The 20329-nt window shown below is 38.6% G+C and overlaps 2 protein-coding genes across 2 annotated transcripts in view; one reads left to right on the top strand and one right to left on the bottom strand.

Annotated features, from left to right (window-relative positions):
• The window catches only part of LOC136267016 (receptor-type tyrosine-protein phosphatase S-like), a 151370-nt gene that overhangs the window by 50751 nt on the left and 80290 nt on the right, over positions 1-20329 (bottom strand). Inside the window, exon 9 of the mRNA XM_066062066.1 lies at positions 10108-10386. Coding sequence (XP_065918138.1) covers positions 10108-10386 — 279 coding nt within the window. The remainder of the gene's footprint in view (positions 1-10107; positions 10387-20329) is intronic.
• On the top strand, positions 12279-15882 carry LOC136267032 (uncharacterized). The gene is made up of 7 exons (XM_066062093.1): positions 12279-13472; positions 13524-13571; positions 13624-14324; positions 14378-14605; positions 14666-14894; positions 14952-15005; positions 15075-15882. Exons 1-7 carry the CDS (start codon positions 12395-12397, stop codon positions 15392-15394), a joined length of 2658 nt encoding a protein of 885 aa, XP_065918165.1. The 5' UTR covers positions 12279-12394; the 3' UTR covers positions 15395-15882.

Genomic DNA, 20329 nt, shown 5'->3' with positions numbered 1-20329 from the left:
ACGTGCGTGTGTGAAGGATAGACTAGCACTCTAAAGACCATATAGTGTTGTACATGTGCTCTAGAAATCTAATTCAGTGTCATAGAGATTAAGCTGGCATGTCCCAACTTAATCTTGTAGGACAGGTCCTTGAAATCCTCAATGCTTGGTATAAGCACCTGCACCTTATACTAAAAGGCGTAAGATTGTGGATTTGGCCTGCTAAGCTATGTTGCATGGGGCATACAAGCTAATTTCTACAATTATATAACTCTGTATTAGACTTTAGAGCATGTGTACAACACTATATGGTCTTTGGCATTCTGTGGAGTGCTGGTTTAGTCCTTCGCACGTGCGCTTATAAATAGATAAGCGCTATGACAAGATCGACGCCTGGGTCTGGAAGCGAAGACTGCTGTAAAAACAACATTAGGTATGAAAAATAACTGTTATATAAATGTAAAAAGTGCTTTTTGAAAATATCCGTGTCTGTGTCCGACCATATCTGCCTTTTCCAACTACCTAGGAAATTGTGAAATTTAAAAGTTTGTATGAAGTGCCAGCCACTTGTCTCAACTGTGTAACAGTAGTAAAATGCATTTTTGCTTTAACTTGTGGTACACATCCACCTTAAATTTTAACTTAAAATGAGGAGTACGTACATGTTTGCCTTGTAAATGTTACAGTTATGAACATTTACAAGGCAAACAGAGTTATATAATGTTAATGTTTGCGTGTATGATAAAGATTATTTTTTGATAGGGAGCTACCTCAGATTTGACCTTTGGTGACCTTTACAGGCAATTTAATGTTCAAAAATTGTTAGTTTTGTCTCTATTTCATGTTTGTATATAATCCAAAATCCACAAACTTGGTGTCAAATTGAAACATTTGCCCTAAAGAATAAGTTGGTTTTTACAGAAAGTCTATAGCTTATTCTGTTCTAAAGTTACAATGATTTTTGTGGTAAAACATGCCACTATTGTCTCCTGCCCATGCACAATTTTGAAATATGTACAGAAAGAAGGTTTACTTTTTCAATACTTTTAATTTTTTATTAAGGCTTTACAGCACAAGTGCTGAAGGTCTGTAGGACACCTGGTCCTACAGCCTGTTGAAATTTGTTGTGTTTATAAAGTTGGAGACAGGAGAAAAAATCCATGACTGCAATGACCTAGGCAGCTGCAGCCTCAAACCTGCAGCTATCCGATTAATGCGCAAACGTTTACAGGAGTCTGCCAGGCAGCCAGGATGTTCACTGTCATATATATGTATTCATAGGAACTCTAGAGAGTGACTTATTATCTCAAAGTACCCCAGGTGGACATTAGTATATTTACAAGTATAAGAAAAAATTTGGAATTGTGTATAGCACAGTAGGGATATTCACTTCTTATTGTTTTACAGTATTTGGACATTACGTACTACTCCGATCTAGCTTGTTTCAGTACTTTTTATTGCAGCATTATACACTGTCCCTAATCTAATTTACAATTCCAAATTTTTTCTTATACTTGTTTGTGAAATTTTTTTGCAAGCTCATGACCAATAAATATCTGCTGAGTTACTCACAGCACTATTATACTAGATTATGACACATACAATAACAACTGATCAGTGGGCGTGGCTCTACATAAGCCTGCAGACAATAATGGATGTGGATTCGTGCATACCTACGGACTGATGATTGGGCATGGCTACCATATGTCTACAGATAGTAATTTACATAAGTGGGCGTGAATTCGTGCATACCTACACACTGATGAATGGATGTGGCTACCATGTCTACAGACTGTAATTTACATAAGGGGGCGTGGCTCACAAAAGAAGCAGAGCTACACTATGACGTGTAGTAACATGTCCACTTTTAATTTAGCACGTGGGGTCAGACCCGAATAATCTGTAAAGCAGGACCTGGGCGACCCGACTCGGTTTAACATTGTTACTAAACAAAGACTTATACATTGCTATATAGTTCACCGTGAGTTGCTCTCTCTGGTCGATATCAACAGCGAGTCACGTACGCGTGTGTTTTTGGTGCAACCGGCAACTACGTGTATTCGAATATTTTGATGCAATATACACTGGTATAGAAGCCATACTGTAGTCTATTAACACTCAGCGGTAGAACCTTGACTGATGGCAATGGTAAAGAAGGATAAAAGGTAAGACAATAGTGCAAGCATTCTATGCTTATCAATATACCAAAGGTTTTTTCTTAAGTGAACTAGAAACGTTTCTGCGAAAAAATTAGGGCTGTAGCCACTTTTTCTGCTACGCTTGACTGAAGGTGTCAGGCAGGCAGGCAGGCAGTAGAAAATTCTGTTGAATAATTTTTTTTCAAAATTCTGTAGCAACTTGATGCAAACATTTCAGGTCGATCTGAAGACACTTTTGGGCTTGGTTTTACCCAATCAATACTGCCATGTCATCGTGAGGAAAAATAGTGGCAGGTTTTTGGGTTATATTATATCACGGATCACCCCCACACCTTCGATGTCCCTAATATACAGTACTATCGTACTGTATGATAACAGCACAAGTGCTGCAGGTCTGTAGGACACCTGGTCCTACACCTTGTTTAAAGTTGGTACATAAGTGTACTTATTCTGTATAACAATTTGACATGTTAAATAGGCATGATACTATCAATTGACTGCCATGGGTTACATGCCCATGCAGGTCATTATTCTGAATGGTGGGTTTATGTACGAGGTACAATTTGTGTAAATTTTGCAAATTCTTGAGTCACTAAATTTTAGCTGCATGTTTTTGTATGAATTCACACATTTCAATTAAGGTTTCTGGATTATACTTTTATTGAATTGTCATAGTGAAGACAATTGCTTGTGTTTTGTAGACTAAAGTTTGCATTTGCAGAAATTACTGTTGTAGACTATTTAGATTATATGAACTCACAAATATATAGTATCACTAATGCTTGATATCTATCACTGAAGAATATTTGAAACCACACTATACAATTGCAACTCAGTATATTAGTGCATATCATACTATATAAGCATTGTTCTTATTATATTTTTTAAAGCTATTATTGTGAAACCTCTCTAATTCAATACCTGTATCTAATCCAGAATATCTCTGTAATCTGACACCATTTGCTGCACCAATAAAATAAGACTTTATCTGTTTAATATTGTTTGATAATCCAACATCCCTACACAGGTTTTTGAGCAAAGTAATGGGTGATACAGTAACTGATATATAATAGGAAAATTCTACACCGGCAACTAAACTAAGTAAAATAGATCATATATATGTACTGGTCATGGTGCAGGTTTTAAAATCATAACATTAATTTTGTCCAAAATTAAGTAGTCAGTAGCGTGACTATTTATGTTGTACATTTTAAAATAAATTGTCTGGAATGTAGTAACTTAGTAGTTTTCTTAATTCTTATTTGTACAGTTACTGTGTAATGTCAATAGGGGTGATCAATATGCGCAGATATTGTAATGCTGTTTGGCTAGTGGTGTTTATACTACTATTGTAAATAAACTACTAATTCCTTTACTATCTTGTTGCACCAGGTTAGTAAGCACTGCTTGTACTACCAATCACAACTCACCAACATAATATGTAGTTTATTGCTCTAGCAACAAACAAAAGTTAACAGGCTAGCTTCCATTGGGTGAGTTGTCAACATGTAACACCATGTGTGACCATCTGTCACCTGATTGCATAAGTGCACATCATAGTTAAATTCCACAATCCTAATATAGTAACAGGTCAGGCTTTGCTCATCATTATTATTACTGTTACGTTATGATTGTATGGTGCTTTACCAGGGTCAATGATCCTCGAATATTCCTCAGGCAGTAGAGGATCTAAGCTTGTGAAGTTAACGATATCAAAATTTGAGTGATGATCCCTGTGCACATGAGACTGATCCACTGACCTGCCGGATAGCTACAGCGTGAAACCAGCTAAGTTACATTATACTGTATCTTCGTTAGTAGCTAGGTGGTAGATTATGTTCAATGGAATTAAAGCTCACAATACACTATTCAGTATGATTGTGGCGCACATGAAGCATAGCCAACAGCAAAGAATCCATGCGACCTACGTTTACGTGTGTAGGCGGCCTCCCAAAGACTGCGTGGACTACTCGGATTGCTTGCGGATGAGGCTCGCGCGTGAGTCGCAATAGCAAATAGAGCTTGTTGGTTGAAATAGCTCACGTATTCGAGCAATCACGTGTGCGGGTTGTTCGCGGGCAGCCTGAGATCGACTGTATCAAATTTGTTAGGCAAATATGGGTTCCAGCCCATTCATTAGGTAGCTCGCAGCCGCTTATTTACTCAATGCTATTCGATAACAGTGTTTCACCTTCAAACTTAAAACAAGCCCATCGCGGTTAAGGTCACCTGTGCGTCGCCCTTGTCATAACCGAGAAACCGTACTAATTACCACTCTTCAGGCTTCTACTACATCTCCCACATAGCAACACACAAATCAATTAAGGTAAGTAGCCTACCACAATAACGCATTATTCTGTAACAATGTTAGTGTTACATCAAGAACTCCAGGTTCTGTAAAAAAATATTAATGGCATCCAATGCTTAGAGTGACATGTCATTTCAACAGGCTATTCATGCAAAAATATATATACGTTCATAATTTAATATTTCATAATGCTGCAGCCCTGCTCCTTCATGAGCCATGTCCCTGGATTATAGGCTATAGCTAGACATACGTAAAGCCACGCCCATTTGACCCCGTGTGTGTAGCAGCCAGCAGATATGCACAACATTGTACCTGTTGCTTTCATGGAGCCACGCCCACCACTCTAGGATTATAATATCAGCCACAGTTTGATAGTCTTATAGCTGGCTAGTTTATTTCATGAGCAACGCCCACTTGTGAGACTGCTTGTATGGATGTGTGGAGCCATGCTAGCCGGTCATTACAAAGGTTGTGGGCATGTTCAAAGCCACACTTTGCTTTAGGTACTGAACCGGTTTCGATGCTACCCAGCAGTTGTTAGCTGCCTACTAAAAAATTGTACAAGGTAGTTAAATGCTTAAAGAACACAGTGGTGTAACAAAGTGTGTAATATAATGCCAAAGTAATGATAGGCATGGTTGGACACCAGTTTAATTACATATGACAACGAAGGGAAATTTTGCAGCAAAATCGGGCTACACTGCTACAAAATCAGACTGCTTCCAAAAAACAAAAAACCACTACAACCAGGACTTACCACTTTAGGGTAAATTAATCCCCATAGCCTAATGTATCTTCACCATAAATGCTGACTGTATTGACAAAACCGTTGGAAAGTTATTCTAATATATTGTACGTCATATTGCCCAGATTTTTTCATTGTCCTATTCACATCTATCATCACTCATGGTGTTTGTGCTTTGCTTTAAGTTACAGGTATAGGTTCTCCTTTATCTGATTAACTCCAGTAGGGGCAAAGTTATAGGATTTCCCAGGCACAAGGTCCCATGCAAGGTGAAATGAGAACCCATATCTGTGGACTACTTGTAACACATTTGCAAAATGAAAGTGCACACATACATTTAACTAGCAATTAAAATGCTATTTATGTAGTTTATTAAACTTAGATGTTAACGTTACCACTGGAACTTGGAACTTAGCAGTAAAGGACTGACTCGTCACTGCTGTCACTATTCCAATCCACCATTGACTTTTTCTCTATCACTCTTCCCTTCTTGCGTACAGCTCCATATAGTTGCACTTTGTATCCATCATTCTGAGAGCTTGAATATAACACTGATCCCCGTAGTGCCGCCTCCAGCATGACACGTACAATACTCACTACTCCCGCTCTGGCCTACTCCCGCTCTGGCCTGGGAGGTGACAGTGGGAATTGGTCTTCACCTGTTTTCATTAGTCTACCATTAGTGACTAAAATATAATACATAAATGTTCCATCTTACGAGGAGCCCAGTGAGATTTTACATGATGGCGAGCAGTTAACCAGTGCGATTTTACTCAATTCCACTTGTAATAATACTTATGTTGCACATTCTACATTCTTCACAATTGTGCATTAATAGCTAACAATTAATATGCATATCTACAGTCAACATTGTTCCCAACCCATTGGATCACATACCACGGTGCATGTATAATTTTCACTCCCATGATGCCAACTTATCATAATCACAGTTGCTTGTCACCTAAAGTATACATACATGTTCATTGTACAGGAAGTCCATTACGACATTTATTCTAAAATTTCTCATTGTGCTACAGTCAAATTAGAACTGCCTCCCAAGTTTAACTTGGATTGCACATTTAGAAGCCCTTACCGCATTCAAGGAGTAACATCCACATGTGCATTTATTGTTCCCATCAATACTGCAGATGGCGAAGCAATTGCTGCATCACTACAGAGATTGTTGAAATGTAGAGTTCAACGCTTGTTAATCAAAATTATAAATATTATATTTCATTACCCTTCAGAGTACTGCCATTCTACTATCCACTACATCGCTGTTCGGTGTTTAACAGACCAGGTACCACAAAGTACCTATTCAAACTTTACTGACCTTCTTTTGCATTTTTTTTTCTCCTTACAATCGAGGTGGGATGTAGGAATTACTATCATTGAGGTTTTATTTATCTGTTATGGTGTGTCCGTACACATTGTCATGGCCATTCATAGTCTGTGGTGCCTGTGTTGCAAAACATGACTGTTGTGAATGTACATACTTGTGGTGTATTAATGCATTAGTTGTGTATGCATGTTGTGCTTGCTGCAGCCATTGTTGTTTGTTGTGTACGAATATCTGTTGTGCATGATTGTTGCATTTGTTGTGTATGAATGTCTGTAGTGTATTGATGTTACGTTTGTTGTGCTCAATGTTGCTGCGCATGAATGTCTGTTGTTGTATGAATGTTCAGTTTGTTGCGACCGATATTTGTTGCGACCGATATTTGTTGTGATCGGTGTTTGCTGTGTATGAAGGTCTGTTGTGTATGAATGTTGTGTTTTTGCTGTGATCAATGTTTGCTGCGTATGAATGTCTGTTATGTATGAATGTTGAGTTTGTTGCGACCGATATTTGTTGCGACCGATATTTGTTGCTATCAGTGTTTGTTGTGTATGAATGTCTGTTGTGTATGAATGTCTGTTGTGTATGAATGTTGTGTTTGTTGCGATCAATGTCTGCTGCGTATGAATGTCCGTTGTGTATAATGTTCAGTTTGTTGCGATCGATGTTTGATGCGTATGAATGTCTGTTGTGTATGACTGTTGAGTTTGTTGTGACCGATATTTGTTGCGACCGGTATTTGTTGTGATCAGTGTTCGTTGAGTAAGAATGTCTGTTGTGTATGAATGTTGCATTTGTTGCAATCAATGTTTGCTGCGTATGAATGTCCATTGTGTATGAATGTTCAGTTTGTTGCGATCAATGTCTGCTGCTTTGAATGTCTGTTGTGTATAAATGTTCAGTTTGTTGCGACTGATATTTGTTGCGACTGATATTTGTTGTGATCAGTGTTTGTTGTGTACGAATGTCTGTGGTGTATGAATGTTGCATTTGTCGCGATCAATGTTCGATGCGTATGAATGTCCGTTGTGTATAAATGTTCAGTGTGTTGCGATCAATGTTTGCTGCATATGAATGTTTGTTGTATATCAATGTTGAGTTTGCTGTGGCCAGCATTTGCTGTGACCGATATTTGCTGCGACCGATATTTGTTGTGATCAGTGTTTGTTCTGTATGAATGTCTGTTTTGTATGACTGTTGCATTTGTTATGATCAATGTTTGTTGCAATCAGTGTTCATTGCGATCAATGTTTGCTAAATATGTACGTCTGTTGCATATGAATGTTGAGTTTGTTGCACCTGACAATTGTTGTGTACACATGCTGTGCTTGCTACGGCCTGTGTTGTTGCTGTGTGTTCACGATTTGTGAGCTTGGTATTACAGGAGATGTCTGTCGAGAATGTTTTGTGGTTACAGTGTACTAGTGTAGCATTTGCTGTGTAGCATTTGCTATGTATGAATATCACGCTTGGTATGATCGATGTTTTGCTAGTCTGTTGCATATGACTGTTTCATCTGTTTACGACCAATATTTAGTGCAATCGATATTGCTGTTACCAATTGCTTGCACAGTGAATGTAGTGTTTGTTGTCGTTGTTCTGGCATGATTAACAACTGTTGTGTATGAACACTCATCGTTTCATTGTGACTGAGTATTATGTAACTGTATAACAACAATAACACACATTACTCATCTCATAGTTAACCTTCATTGTTCGTTATTACTTGGCTTGTACACACAAGTTACTCTATGCCTTTCGTACATTCTCATTTGGTATTATTGATAGTTAATGACCTATATGCTATTTTGCATTACAAGCAATGATGTTGTCTCACGGTATAGTATTGGTTGATATGTTGTTGCGTATATTCACTGTTTAATAATATACAAGTTGCAGATACATACTCCATAATGGTAGTTACCATATTAATTGATGCATTATATCTGTGCTTGCATCATATACATTTATGTACTTATGTTACTGTACATTTTTGTCAATTTTCGTGTAACTGTTTACAATTACTTTGGGGGAAATTGGGCACAAATTGCTGAATAATTAAAGTCAATAGCTGCCTAGTCCAAGGCTGTGTGTGTGTTATCACAAAATGCTAACTGTCATTAAATTTAATGTGTGACAACTGAATGTGCTAATCCTTGTTATAATTGTATGTTTGCAATGTGGTTGCTGAATGTTGCTGCTGCTGGCTTGGTATAAGTCATACTGGATGTATTATGTAAAATTTGCTGTGACAGTGATAACACATACTCATTGCCTATTTGTGCTAGTGTATCATACCTCAGTTACCCTACCTCCCCCAAAGAGTTGTATGTATATGTATGTATGTCTGTATAACTGGTCTGTAAAGTGATGTGTTGTTGTAATATGTTGTGGCCGCATGCCGTAATGTTATAGAGCTTAGTGCGGTGGAAGGGCGGTTTGTGTAGGAAAGCATGCAGTAATGTGTTGTGGTATGCTTGTACATGCTCAAGTTAGCATGTTAAGCTTGGTATACTGTATATACAGCTTAAGGATACACATAGAATGGGGCATTGTTACAGGGTGACAACTAAATACAATTTATACTGCATGCTTAGTGTAGCTACTGGCTATTTTATATTCCATAGGCATTAGCACCATTTTAGCCAAGTGTTCCATCTTATTTAGAAAAGTATGCAGTGCGTTTTACTGTACAATGTACATTCTATGTCTTGAAATTAACTTTTATAGAAATGTGGTCTCTTAACATAGGTGGTCATTATATGACAGGTTCCACCTTACAATTCTAAATGATATCACATATCTACTCAGCATCTAATAATAATGTTGGAAATACTCATCTGCACTATGTATAAGTACCATACTGCGTGGAGTGCGTGGGCGGGAGAAAACAGGGCTATATTTTACTCTTATAAATGGTTATAACTTTACAATAGTAAAAGCTATGGACTTTCTTTTAATGTTTGTGTACTCTTCAGAGCAAGAGCACTAATTTGACACTAATTTTGAACCATTTATAGGTAAGAAAGATGAAAAACTGACCATTTTAAGCATTAAATTTGGTGTAAAGGTCACCAAAGGTCAAATCTGAGGTGGCTCCCTATCAAAAAATAACCTTTATGATACATACAAACTATGTGGCAAGTTTCATGTTTTTATCCAAAAGTGCACAAAAAAAGTCTTAGCAACCTAACTAATGTGTTACAAAAGACGTGTAAAATCGCGTAGGATCGTCTACAACAAAAGGCTGAGGATTGTGTGGCATGCTCTACTCCTATGGTAAACTGACAATCATTGTAGAAGTCAGCTAATGTGTATAGATCGACTCTATAAAGTTTTCTTGTAACTGGGGAGGAGAGTTTAGAACATACAGTGAATAATCTAACTATATCACAAAAATGTAAATTATTTTAAACACACTTTTCAGGTATCAAAGGGTAATTTAATCAATTAATTAATTAACATGCAGATCATGCACTAATATGTCATAAATCCTTTCTGTGCTTTTATCATAAAATGAATATTTGCTCTGCATTAAAACATTACCAAGCAAATGTGTATAAAATAATGTACATACCTTGAACAGATAAAGTGACATCATCACTCCTCACACTCCTACCCCACTGATTAGTTACAGTACAATAATACACTCCTTCATCAGATTCACCGAGATTAGGAATTGTTAACACTGCTCTTTTAACACCAGACACCTTATTAGGAAGACTGCTACTACCTGTTTTCCTCCATCGATACATAAAATTTCTCATATTTACACCACTTGCTGTAGCAGTGAACTGAGATGTTCCTTTCTCGCCAATCACTGGATTAGTTGGTATAACACTGATGAATAACTGATCTGTTGAAATTGCAAAGCATTATAATGCAACATTCTTAATGTTAGATCAATGATTTAAAAAAAAAATTATATGCCTGTATGTGGTATTTTCTTAAGCAAATCAGATGGATATAGTAACTGTATAGTAGGGACCACAAAGGAGTAGGTGTGGCCCATGAAATAATATCACCCAAAAAACAGCCTCAATTTTCCCTGACGACGATGAGGCAGTATTGGTTAGGTAAAACTAAGCCCAAACAAGCTTTCAGATCGACCCGAAATGTTTTCAACAAGCTGCTACGGAATTTTAAATATAATTTATTTAACGAAATTTTCTACTGACTGAGTAAGTAACTGACTGATGCCTCCAGACAAGCGTAACTCAATAACGGCTAAAGCTACGGGCTTGATTTTTTCACTGTTCGATGTTGCTTCAGCCCGACAGGTGCCTTTTGGCATACCGCAGTACGTACAATGCATTCTTCATGGACTTACCAGTGTCCTTCTTTGTCTCCCATTCATCTTCGCTGACAGCGAAAAGTGTGAATTTGGCAATAGCACGTGATGGCTTCCCTTCATAATGGAAATCGTCCGTGTTTTTCATAGTGGCTATTTTGACAACAGGGGTGCTTTTCAAACAGTTCTTGATTCGTACTGCTGTGTAACGGGTTGAACATAGCCGACAATGAAGCGCAATGGACGCTTCACTTTTCAGACGATAATTGATATAACTGGGGCGCGCGGCACCATTTCTTTCAGAATGCGTGGATTGCAGAGGTGCTTTTCAAATAGTTCTTGATTCGAAACACTGCGTAACGGGTTGAACATAGCTGACAACTAAGCATAATGGATGCTTCACTTTTCAGACGATAATTGGGGTGCTCGGTGCCATTTCAGATGCGGTATGCGTGGGTTCACCAGCCATAATTATTATTTACAAAAAAAGTTAACAAACAAGTACACAGAAAAATTTGGAATTTTCAACTAGAGTAGGGACAATAACACATCGATAAAAAGTACTGAAACAAGCTGGAGTAGTGCACGATATTAAATCACAGTAAAACAATAAGAAGTGTTATATCCCTACTGTGCTCAAGATACGATAATGGAAATGCATAGTAGGGATATAACACTTCTTATTGTTTACTGTGGTTTAATATTGTGCACTACTCCAGCTTGTTTCAGTACTTTTTATCGATGTGATATGGTCCCTACTCTAGTTGAAAATTCCAAATTTTTCTGTGTTCTTGTATAATATGATACTTAGTGCTATGATCATAAACTAAAACTAAAATCAATGCATGTTTACAAGAGTTAATAATATGGAGAGGAGAGTATCTAACATTGTACAGTCTGCAATAGATGATAGCGCAGAAGTTAAATGGCTTTCTTTCCACGTTACATAGTATTTGTCTCAGAAGTTTATAGCTGCACTGAGATGAATGCTCGAGAGTATACAAGGAGATTGATGGGGGTGCAGTGGAAGAAGTTGAAAGATGTGTGACCAGATTTTACAAAACCAATCCAAATCGCACATCAGGCAAAATCAAACTAACACCACCAGTGGATAGCTACACTATTGTACTAGTAGTTTTGACACTAAGTACCACTCAAACTACTCATGGCTGGTTTAAACAGATGTCTTTTCTAGGTGGTGTGCAGTCTTGGGCAATACTGAAAATAATGTTATTCGATATATTGACAAGCTTATATTCATGATATGATTAAATATTTAAATTTGTCAAGCAGTGAGACTAGTGACACATTATTGCATCATATTATATCATACAATGTGAAATGGTGCCAGACAATAGCTGGAATTTGCCCATAATCGAATTGCCTTCCTTGTAGCAAGAGTACATAATAAAGAGGAGAGTGTCTAACTCCAATATATGCTATCAAAAATGAGCGCGGGTAGACCTTAGTAGGTTTTCCGATTTTATTAGTAAATTTACGTAAACGATAAGGGTGTAAACAATGGTTAATTAACGCATCGGGATAGAGCCGTACAGTCACTGGAAAGGAATCGATGGATACTCCGAGGCGATTGAGCAGTCACGATTCTTCACCTCTGTCGTCGCAAGTCGAATGCCATCCCATTGAGGAATTGTGCGAGGAAGAAGATTACAACGGAACTGCTAGTGTAGCACCCGACTCGACTGCCGTGGAAGACAATAGCTCTGAAAATGACATCTTGACGACTATCTCGATTGAAAGGCAGGTAGAATTTCTGAAAGATATACAGGAGAATGTAAGCGATTTTTTCCCAGAGTTTTCTTTTGTGTTGTCACGTGTATCAATCGACGGTGCTGAAGGTGATTTGCAAGTGCCAGTTTTGATGATTACTCCACTGCAACTGTTCGTCCACCAGCCTTTGGGAGTTATGCCACGAATTCAGATCCAGGTACAGTATAAGATCTACAGTGTACACGTGCTAATGAGGCTCTGGAAAAAAGAAAGCTTCGACACATTTGAGGACATAGCTTCCTTGTGCAAGTTGCTAGGAGATAAATCTCAATACAAGTTTTGTCCGGGGCTGCTTCAGTATGATCAATACATGTCTGAATACAATAAGACAATCCGCTTCCATCTTAAGAAAGTACGGCTCACAACATTCCCATTCAAGCGTGTAGATTCTGTGGATTGCAGCCTTCTGTTTCAGCTAGCTCATAATGCTACAAAGGAAGAAAAGTCATCGAAGGAAGTGAAGTGTTATCCATGCAAGAGTCTGCTTTTATATTTGAAGCACCAGAAACGTAGGACATCTTCAGAAACTCCAACAAGAAAAACGAAACGACAGCAACCATCATCCCGAGCCAGGATGTCATATATGAGCCCAGCCAGTCAAGCAAAAAGAAGAAAATTGGCTCAGTATGAAAGAACTAGTAACATTAGGAAGCTGGCACGATATGAAGAAAATGAAATTGAATTGGACGAAGAGCAGAATGATGAAATGTGTGCTATTGTAAAGAAAATGGAAGACGAAGACTTGCAGAAATTGTTTGATGAAGGAGAAAAACATGGAGTTGGAAGCATTTTGAAGGATATTTGGGCCACAGATTTAGATCGCCAGCGAAAGGAGTTTTCTCATGATCAGGCAACCAATTGTAAGAAAACTTTAATACATGTATTTTAAAATTCTATTGTTTTTGTTGTAGGTAATGGTCGACGAGGTAATCGATGGAGTATGGTTACAATCAGAATGGGTAATGTATGCGTCAATTATCATGAGTGTATTGTTATCTCAATATTTTGTAGCCTTAGCGATATACTGTCGTAGTCCTGCTGCATACCAGGCATTAAAGGATTTTAACATCCTGAGCTTACCAGCCAAATCAACGCTACAGTCCTACTCAGGTGCTTTCATCCATGCACCAGGGGCTAGTTCAGCATGCATAACTGACCAAGTGTCTCGCTATGTGTTGTTTAAGGAGCAATGTAGACTAGTAGGGAAGCATGAGCCGAGGGGAGATGGTGCATTGATCTTTGACGAAGTCAAAGTTGCTTGTCAATTAATGTGGAATTCTCGAAACAATCAACTAATGGGATTGGCAATGACGGCAGCTGATCTTGCATCTTTGAATGATATTTATCTACTGTTGAAGAATTCTGAGGGCAGCAAGCAGACATCATATGTGTTACAATTCCTATGGAGAGATCTGACAAGCAGCTTTGACATTGTTGGGCCTTATTTTACATGTGCATCCTCTGTAGATGGCAAGTTTGTGTTGGCTTGTGTGCTAGAAACAGTGAAACTGTTTCAATGTCATGGCTTGCAGACAAGTGTTTTAGTGTGTGACGGGGGCTCCTCCAACATTGCTACCATCAAGGCTTGTCATGGTCATCATGGTGCTTACTCTGTCACTGATGGTGAAGACAAGTTTGAAGTGAAGCCATGGATGATCAATCCATTCAACCCTCCAAACCAAATTTTTTGGTTAATTTGTCCGTCACATCAGGCATGTTGTATGTCTATATAATTATATATTTACATATACCTGTTTCACTGCAGTTAAAGAACATGATCAATGCTCTGTTCTCATCAAAGATAGGTGGCTCCAAACAATTTCAGCGTACAGACAAATGTACGTTTGGATGGGAGGCTATTGATAGTTTGTATCAAAGGGAGCTGGAACGAGCAAAGCAAAATTTAGCCAGAATGGTTCCAAGGCTAAAAGAGACTCACGTCCTGCGGGATGCATGGACAAAACTGAATGTTCATCCAGCAAAGATCATGCAGGTAAGGTTTAGTATTAAATTCCTGGCATTCAATGATGTAATTGTATAAAAATATTGGTAGCAAGAACAAGTTTTAGGAGAGCTCTACTGGTATGCTAACCAAGAGCCCACGCCACCAGATGCTGGAGTAACATCAGAGACCCTGGAGTATCTGGAAGCTAGCAGTCGTTTGTTTGAAAAAGGCTTTCTAAGCCATGACTGTGTCAGGGACATGAATTCTGATGTGATTAAAAACATCAACGAAGGTTTCAGCTACTTCACCGATTGGCTTGATGCTATTTTACAACAAGGTAATTGTGTACATCCTTTGTAATAGTTCTATTTCAGAACCTTTCTCCCACGCTTAGATCCCAAGTTTCCCCATACCTCAAATACACAAAGGTCATTTTTGTCTTGGCAAAGTAAGTATTTGTTCTTAAATGTGCATGCATAAGTTAGTGTACATGTGCTTATGTGTACATTTCTTACAGCTTGGGACCTCTTAAGAATTGATGTGTATGGCTTTAGGGCCTTCAGTGAGTGGTTCTTCAAAACCTACCCAACCTATTTTATTTCACCTGTACGACTATCGGGATCAGCTGTTGAAAGCTTGTTCAGTCAATATAAGCACAATGCTGGAGGAAAGTTGGACTCAGTCAACTACTGTACAGCCAGAGCCGCTCATCTAGTGAAACAGACTGTCAGCACTCATCACAGCGGAAAGGGTTACCGAGATGAAAATCTCAATACAACCGAGTTGCCACTACGGAAGAAGACATACAATAAGCACAACACAACAAACAATTCATGAGTGTATTCCAATCAAATAAACTACTTTAAGTAAATTTAGTTTCAAGTTTAGTATGGTTAGCTAATAAAAGTGGCCGTAAATTCACATCTGTTGTAGAAGCTAGGCCCTTCTTTGATGCCATGTGCTGTTTCACTGCTGAAACCACTTCTTGGATTCGTGTGTTACATAGTTTGCGTACCAGGATGTTGTAGACATTGTCCATAGCTTCTTCACTAAATGTATGAATATTTGGTAACTTCCCAGTTAGAATATTTATGAATGATTCTTTTAGTGACCCTTGTTCTTTCACCTTTTCATGAACTAACTAAAGTAAAATATAATAGGTACCAATTTTACATGGATTACAGACGTTACCTTTATAATCTGGTCATCATCTTGTATAGTCTCAGTATTTATTACACCTCTAACAATTTCATCCAAGCTCCGTAAAAATGGAACAAATGCTACATCTGGGAAGTACATGTAGCCGTTGTCACGATACATGAGGTACTGAGGTAGCTTTGACTTATCCTTCATGTTTATGGCTTACAATATAGTTATTTCTTGGGATAATACATCTCTTTGTGCACCTGGACAACTCTTGATCTGTTTGTAATGCTGATGTAGCATGTCACATAGAGCAGCACCTCCAAAGCGCAGATAAACATCATCACCGTCAGTTGGCAATTGTACTGATTCCTTCATAGTACCAGTGGCATCCAATTTGTTCTGGAAATCACTACTTCGCTCCAACAAAAGTTCATAAACTGAGGAAGATATTGGTATCATCACTTTCTTGCTGTCATCAATGGCAATATGATGGATATCACAAAAGTCCAACCACTGCTTTCTAAGATCAGCAACTGAAGTTTCAACAGATTTATCCAGATTGATCACAGATAAGCAATATTCCTTGGCCAAGAGAAAGGCACTGCAATGCTGATGCCACTGCAATTGAAAGCGTAAAAAAGAATCCGTTCCTTTCTGACATTCAGCAAACAACTCCACAAATCGTTCCCTGTGGTGGACTAAAATTATTTCAATTAACTGCTTGTTTCTAAACACTTCATCCACAAATTCCCCAAGTCCTGCTGGTAACAACTGCTCACTCAATTTAACTCGCGCAGCGTCAAACAAAACAGATGCATCTACTTCGTTCAAAAACTTACACAAACTTTGCCTCTCCTTTTTATTCAGGGCTTTGCGAGTTCTTTTCGTAGTGTGTTGACTGGCTGATGACTGGTCGTTATCCTTAGACTTGTGTGGCTGCTTGGTTGGTGGTAAATCATCGTCGATAGATTCTGCCTCCTTGCATGTTCGCTTGCTCTGCTTACCAGATCAAGATTTTCCATTAACAGTGGTGGTAGCAGCTGCCTGTTCAGAGTTCTTCATCGACTTTGAGCTAGGCTTCACCCGATTACGAGTCCGTGCAGCAATGGAATCAACTACAGTGGCCGTTCCGCTTTTCAGCTGCTTCTTGCACGAGTTACTGATAGATATTTCATCATTGCCATTCGTGGACTTCGACGCCATTTCTCACAATCACGTGTGTATTTCATCAGATGGGTTAATTTGTGAATCATGCGCATTGCGCCTGCGAACCATATAGTAATCAACACATTGATCAGCCACCATAAGAAGCCAAAGGTCTACCCGCGCTCATTCTTGATAGGGCATATTGAACTTAGATACTCTCCTCTTTATTATGTACTCTTGCTTGTAGGTATATAGCAAGTGCAAGAAATACAACCACTAGCCAGATTTAATTAGGCAATATAAACGATTGTATCGTCTAGACAATATTATTGTGGCTCTATAATTTACCTCGATACGATATAATTATTGTGTAGTTCAATATCACGATATTGCCAATATATTGAAATATTGCCCAGTTCTAGTGATGTGGAGTGTTCAAACGGCGGTTTCAGGCCTTGTGAAGGACCTGGCTTGGCAAGAATCAGTGGTTTACTGGTGGACAACCTGATAGTGTTGGCTAGACATTTTTCTGTGGATTTTGCTACATATTAGCCACTAAGGAGCCAGCACACCCCTGTAACCTCGTCTCTGGACTCCAATCATGGTCTGCTTTCATTTTGAGGTCTAACCCTTTCCCACCCTGCCACTCCCCACCCCTTTGTGAGCACTCGTGATACTACTTTACCTGTCCAACTACTCAGATTTTCTCCTGTCCAACTGCTCAGATTTTTAAACTTATTTGGTGGGAAACTCTACGAACAACTAAAAGTACTGGACGTAGTCTGAAAGGTAACAGATTGATGCATCTTTAGTGTAAATTTCATATACATGCTTGCTATCCTTGGAGAGTTATGCCGGCTTGAATTCTTTAAAACCGTTTGTCTTGAAACTTCTAATGTGCGATTTGGATCATTTTTCCAAATCCAGTCACATATTTCAAATGTTTATGATTCTCATCTCATTCTGTGTCAACTTCCTCTACTGGGTGCAAACTAGATTTAGAAACACTGATTAATGCTGAACAGTGGTTCAAGGAGCTAGTGTTTGTCAAGGGCACACTGGACTGGACCAGCGTCCTACTTATATTGTGACACAGCGGAAATTATTCGATTATCTACTGTTTAGATACACTTCATATATCAATATTACTTTGAAAGGCACTTAGTATGTGATCAATTTTGTTGGTTTCCAGTGAAATCAGGAACAATAGCCAATGATGGTGATGTTCATGAGTTGTGCCAGAGATTTTCAAACCAGTCATCATACAAGTTTTGCCCAGGCATTGGTTGGAATCTCTATGAGAAGAAATACTATCAAGCTATTGCTATTATTTGAACTTAGTAAGATATTCCACTTCTTTGTTTCAGAGGGTTGACTCTGAGAAGTTCCCACAGTTGTTTAAGCAACCAAGAGCCTAGGAAAGTATGCTGACGAGCTTTTGTAAGTGATTAAAAGCATACCTTGACTGGCAGCGCAAGTGCACTATGGCTGAAAGTCCTTCTAGAAAAGTGAAAAGACAACCCCACATCATCAGAGGCTAAACTCTCACACACGTCTCCTGCAATTCAACTCAAATGTAAGCAGAACACAACTGGTGAAAGAAACAATAAAATGAAGCTAGGGAAATATGTGAATATGAAGTGGTATTGGATGATGATCAGTATGTAATAGAGGTGTACCAATATACCGATACATATCGTATCAGTGGCCGATATAGACATTTCTACTATATCGGTGGGAGCCGATATTGTTGCTAAAAACCGATACGATACACCGATATACAACTGAACTATTTTGAGGACACTGTCCAATGATCAAGCCACATTATAAACTCTATTATTTAGCTAACAAGGGCAGGAAACAGTAGTTATCTTCCTTGTCTAAAAGCAGTACGATATGTAAAGCCATCTAAGTGTGTGGATACTTACTGTTTTGTTGTCACAAAGCTTACCAATCATACAACAAACACTCATAGTGGTGGGCCTGGGGAAACAGCAATACGATGAACCAAGAGCACAGCATAAAACAACCAGCCATCTCTACAAGCCATTAAAATGCGGAGTAATCCAGGCTAATCTTGGCAGGGGCATGTATTAAAATATTTGTGGGTGCCTTATAGTCTGAGCTATCAATAGAGGCCACACTACCAAGCATAGCCAATAATCTTAAGACTGTCTTCAGTAGTTAAAATAAAGTTGAACATGGCATATGTGGTTCCTCAAATATAAATAGCTACACTTAATTATATCGGTATATCGGATCGGTATCAGTGTTCAGACTCAGTATATCGGTTTATATCGGATCGGTTCAAAATTTCCCTATCGGTACACCTCTAGTATGTAAAGATGATAGAAGTTAGTAAATATAATTTAGAAAAGGTGTTTACAAGGTGACATCCATGGTATTGGAGAGTTGGCTTATAGATCGGAGGCATCAGTTGGAGCCATTTAATGAGGATCTAACAAGAAATGGTATGTATGATTGAAGACAACTCATTAGTATGGCAAGCATAGCAACCAGTGCAGTCTAGTGACTATACGAATTGGTAAGAAACAAGTAATAGTTATACCATGGCTGCGAGGGATTTTGCTGATATATACACCCAAAGCCCAAGGGCCACAGGCCTGAGGGCTGCAGGTGTATATGTCAGCAAAATCCCAAGCAGCCATGGTACAAGTGATATATATCACTTGGGGCACACTCACCTAATAGGTGAAAAAACAAACTATCCAATGGTCCATTTCTTTTATAGAATAGCCACAACAAATCGATCATGGGTTTAGTACGTTATCCAAATGTTTTCTCCTTTAGCATGCACAGAACATTTGATTGTGAGTTTGCTCACAGAACATTTGATTGTGGGTTTGTTTAGTATGAGTGATGGCCAACCACGTGCTGAAGTTGTCAGCAAGTCTCTTATACGGACGAGTTTAAGGCCAGGAATTACAGAGGAAGGAGTAAAGAAGTTCTGTTTAGGAATTCCTGGGTGGTGTTCTTGCTGTGAGGAGCCAATGGAGAAAGATTCTAAACGGGCACCCAAATCTCTCCAATTGAAACGGACTCGTCAAACGAAGGTTTCAAATGAGAATTGCAGGAGATCGAAAGAATCCAATAGTGAGTACAATGAGGAAGAAGTAGAAATATCCGAAGATAAATTTTCGTTTGATGTCACCTGCGAAGAGCTCGATGCATTTAAAGAAGGCGAGTGCCCAGCAAATACAATGAAGAATACTGAGTGGGCACTGAAGAATTTTGAAGAATGGAGAGTAGCAAGAAATCGGAGATATTCTTCAGAACACTGCCCTCCTGAAGTGTTGGCTTCCAAGAATTTCGAAGAAATATGCGAGTGGCTTTGCAAATATGTTGCAGAAACACGTAAGGCTGACAGCAGTCAGTACACTCCTAGGAGTTTTAAAATGCTATTATCAGCAATTCAAAGGCACTTACGGAAAATTAACCCAAAAATACAAATCAATATTT

Source organism: Dysidea avara, chromosome 9 (genome assembly GCF_963678975.1).
Source record: "Dysidea avara chromosome 9, odDysAvar1.4, whole genome shotgun sequence".
Taxonomy (NCBI): Eukaryota; Metazoa; Porifera; class Demospongiae; order Dictyoceratida; family Dysideidae; genus Dysidea; species Dysidea avara.
The sequence above is the reverse complement of the archived record's forward strand: the minus strand, read 5'-3'. Positions and strand labels throughout refer to the sequence as shown.

Bases quoted from the DNA above. Each gene is read 5' to 3' on its own strand.
- LOC136267032 (XM_066062093.1), top strand. From the start codon at position 12,395: ATGGATACTCCGAGGCGATTGAGCAGTCACGATTCTTCACCTCTGTCG. The intron at 13,473-13,523 runs GTAAGAAAACTT...TTTTTGTTGTAG, and splicing joins TCATGATCAGGCAACCAATT to GTAATGGTCGACGAGGTAAT. The intron at 13,572-13,623 runs GTAATGTATGCG...AATATTTTGTAG, and splicing joins TATGGTTACAATCAGAATGG to CCTTAGCGATATACTGTCGT.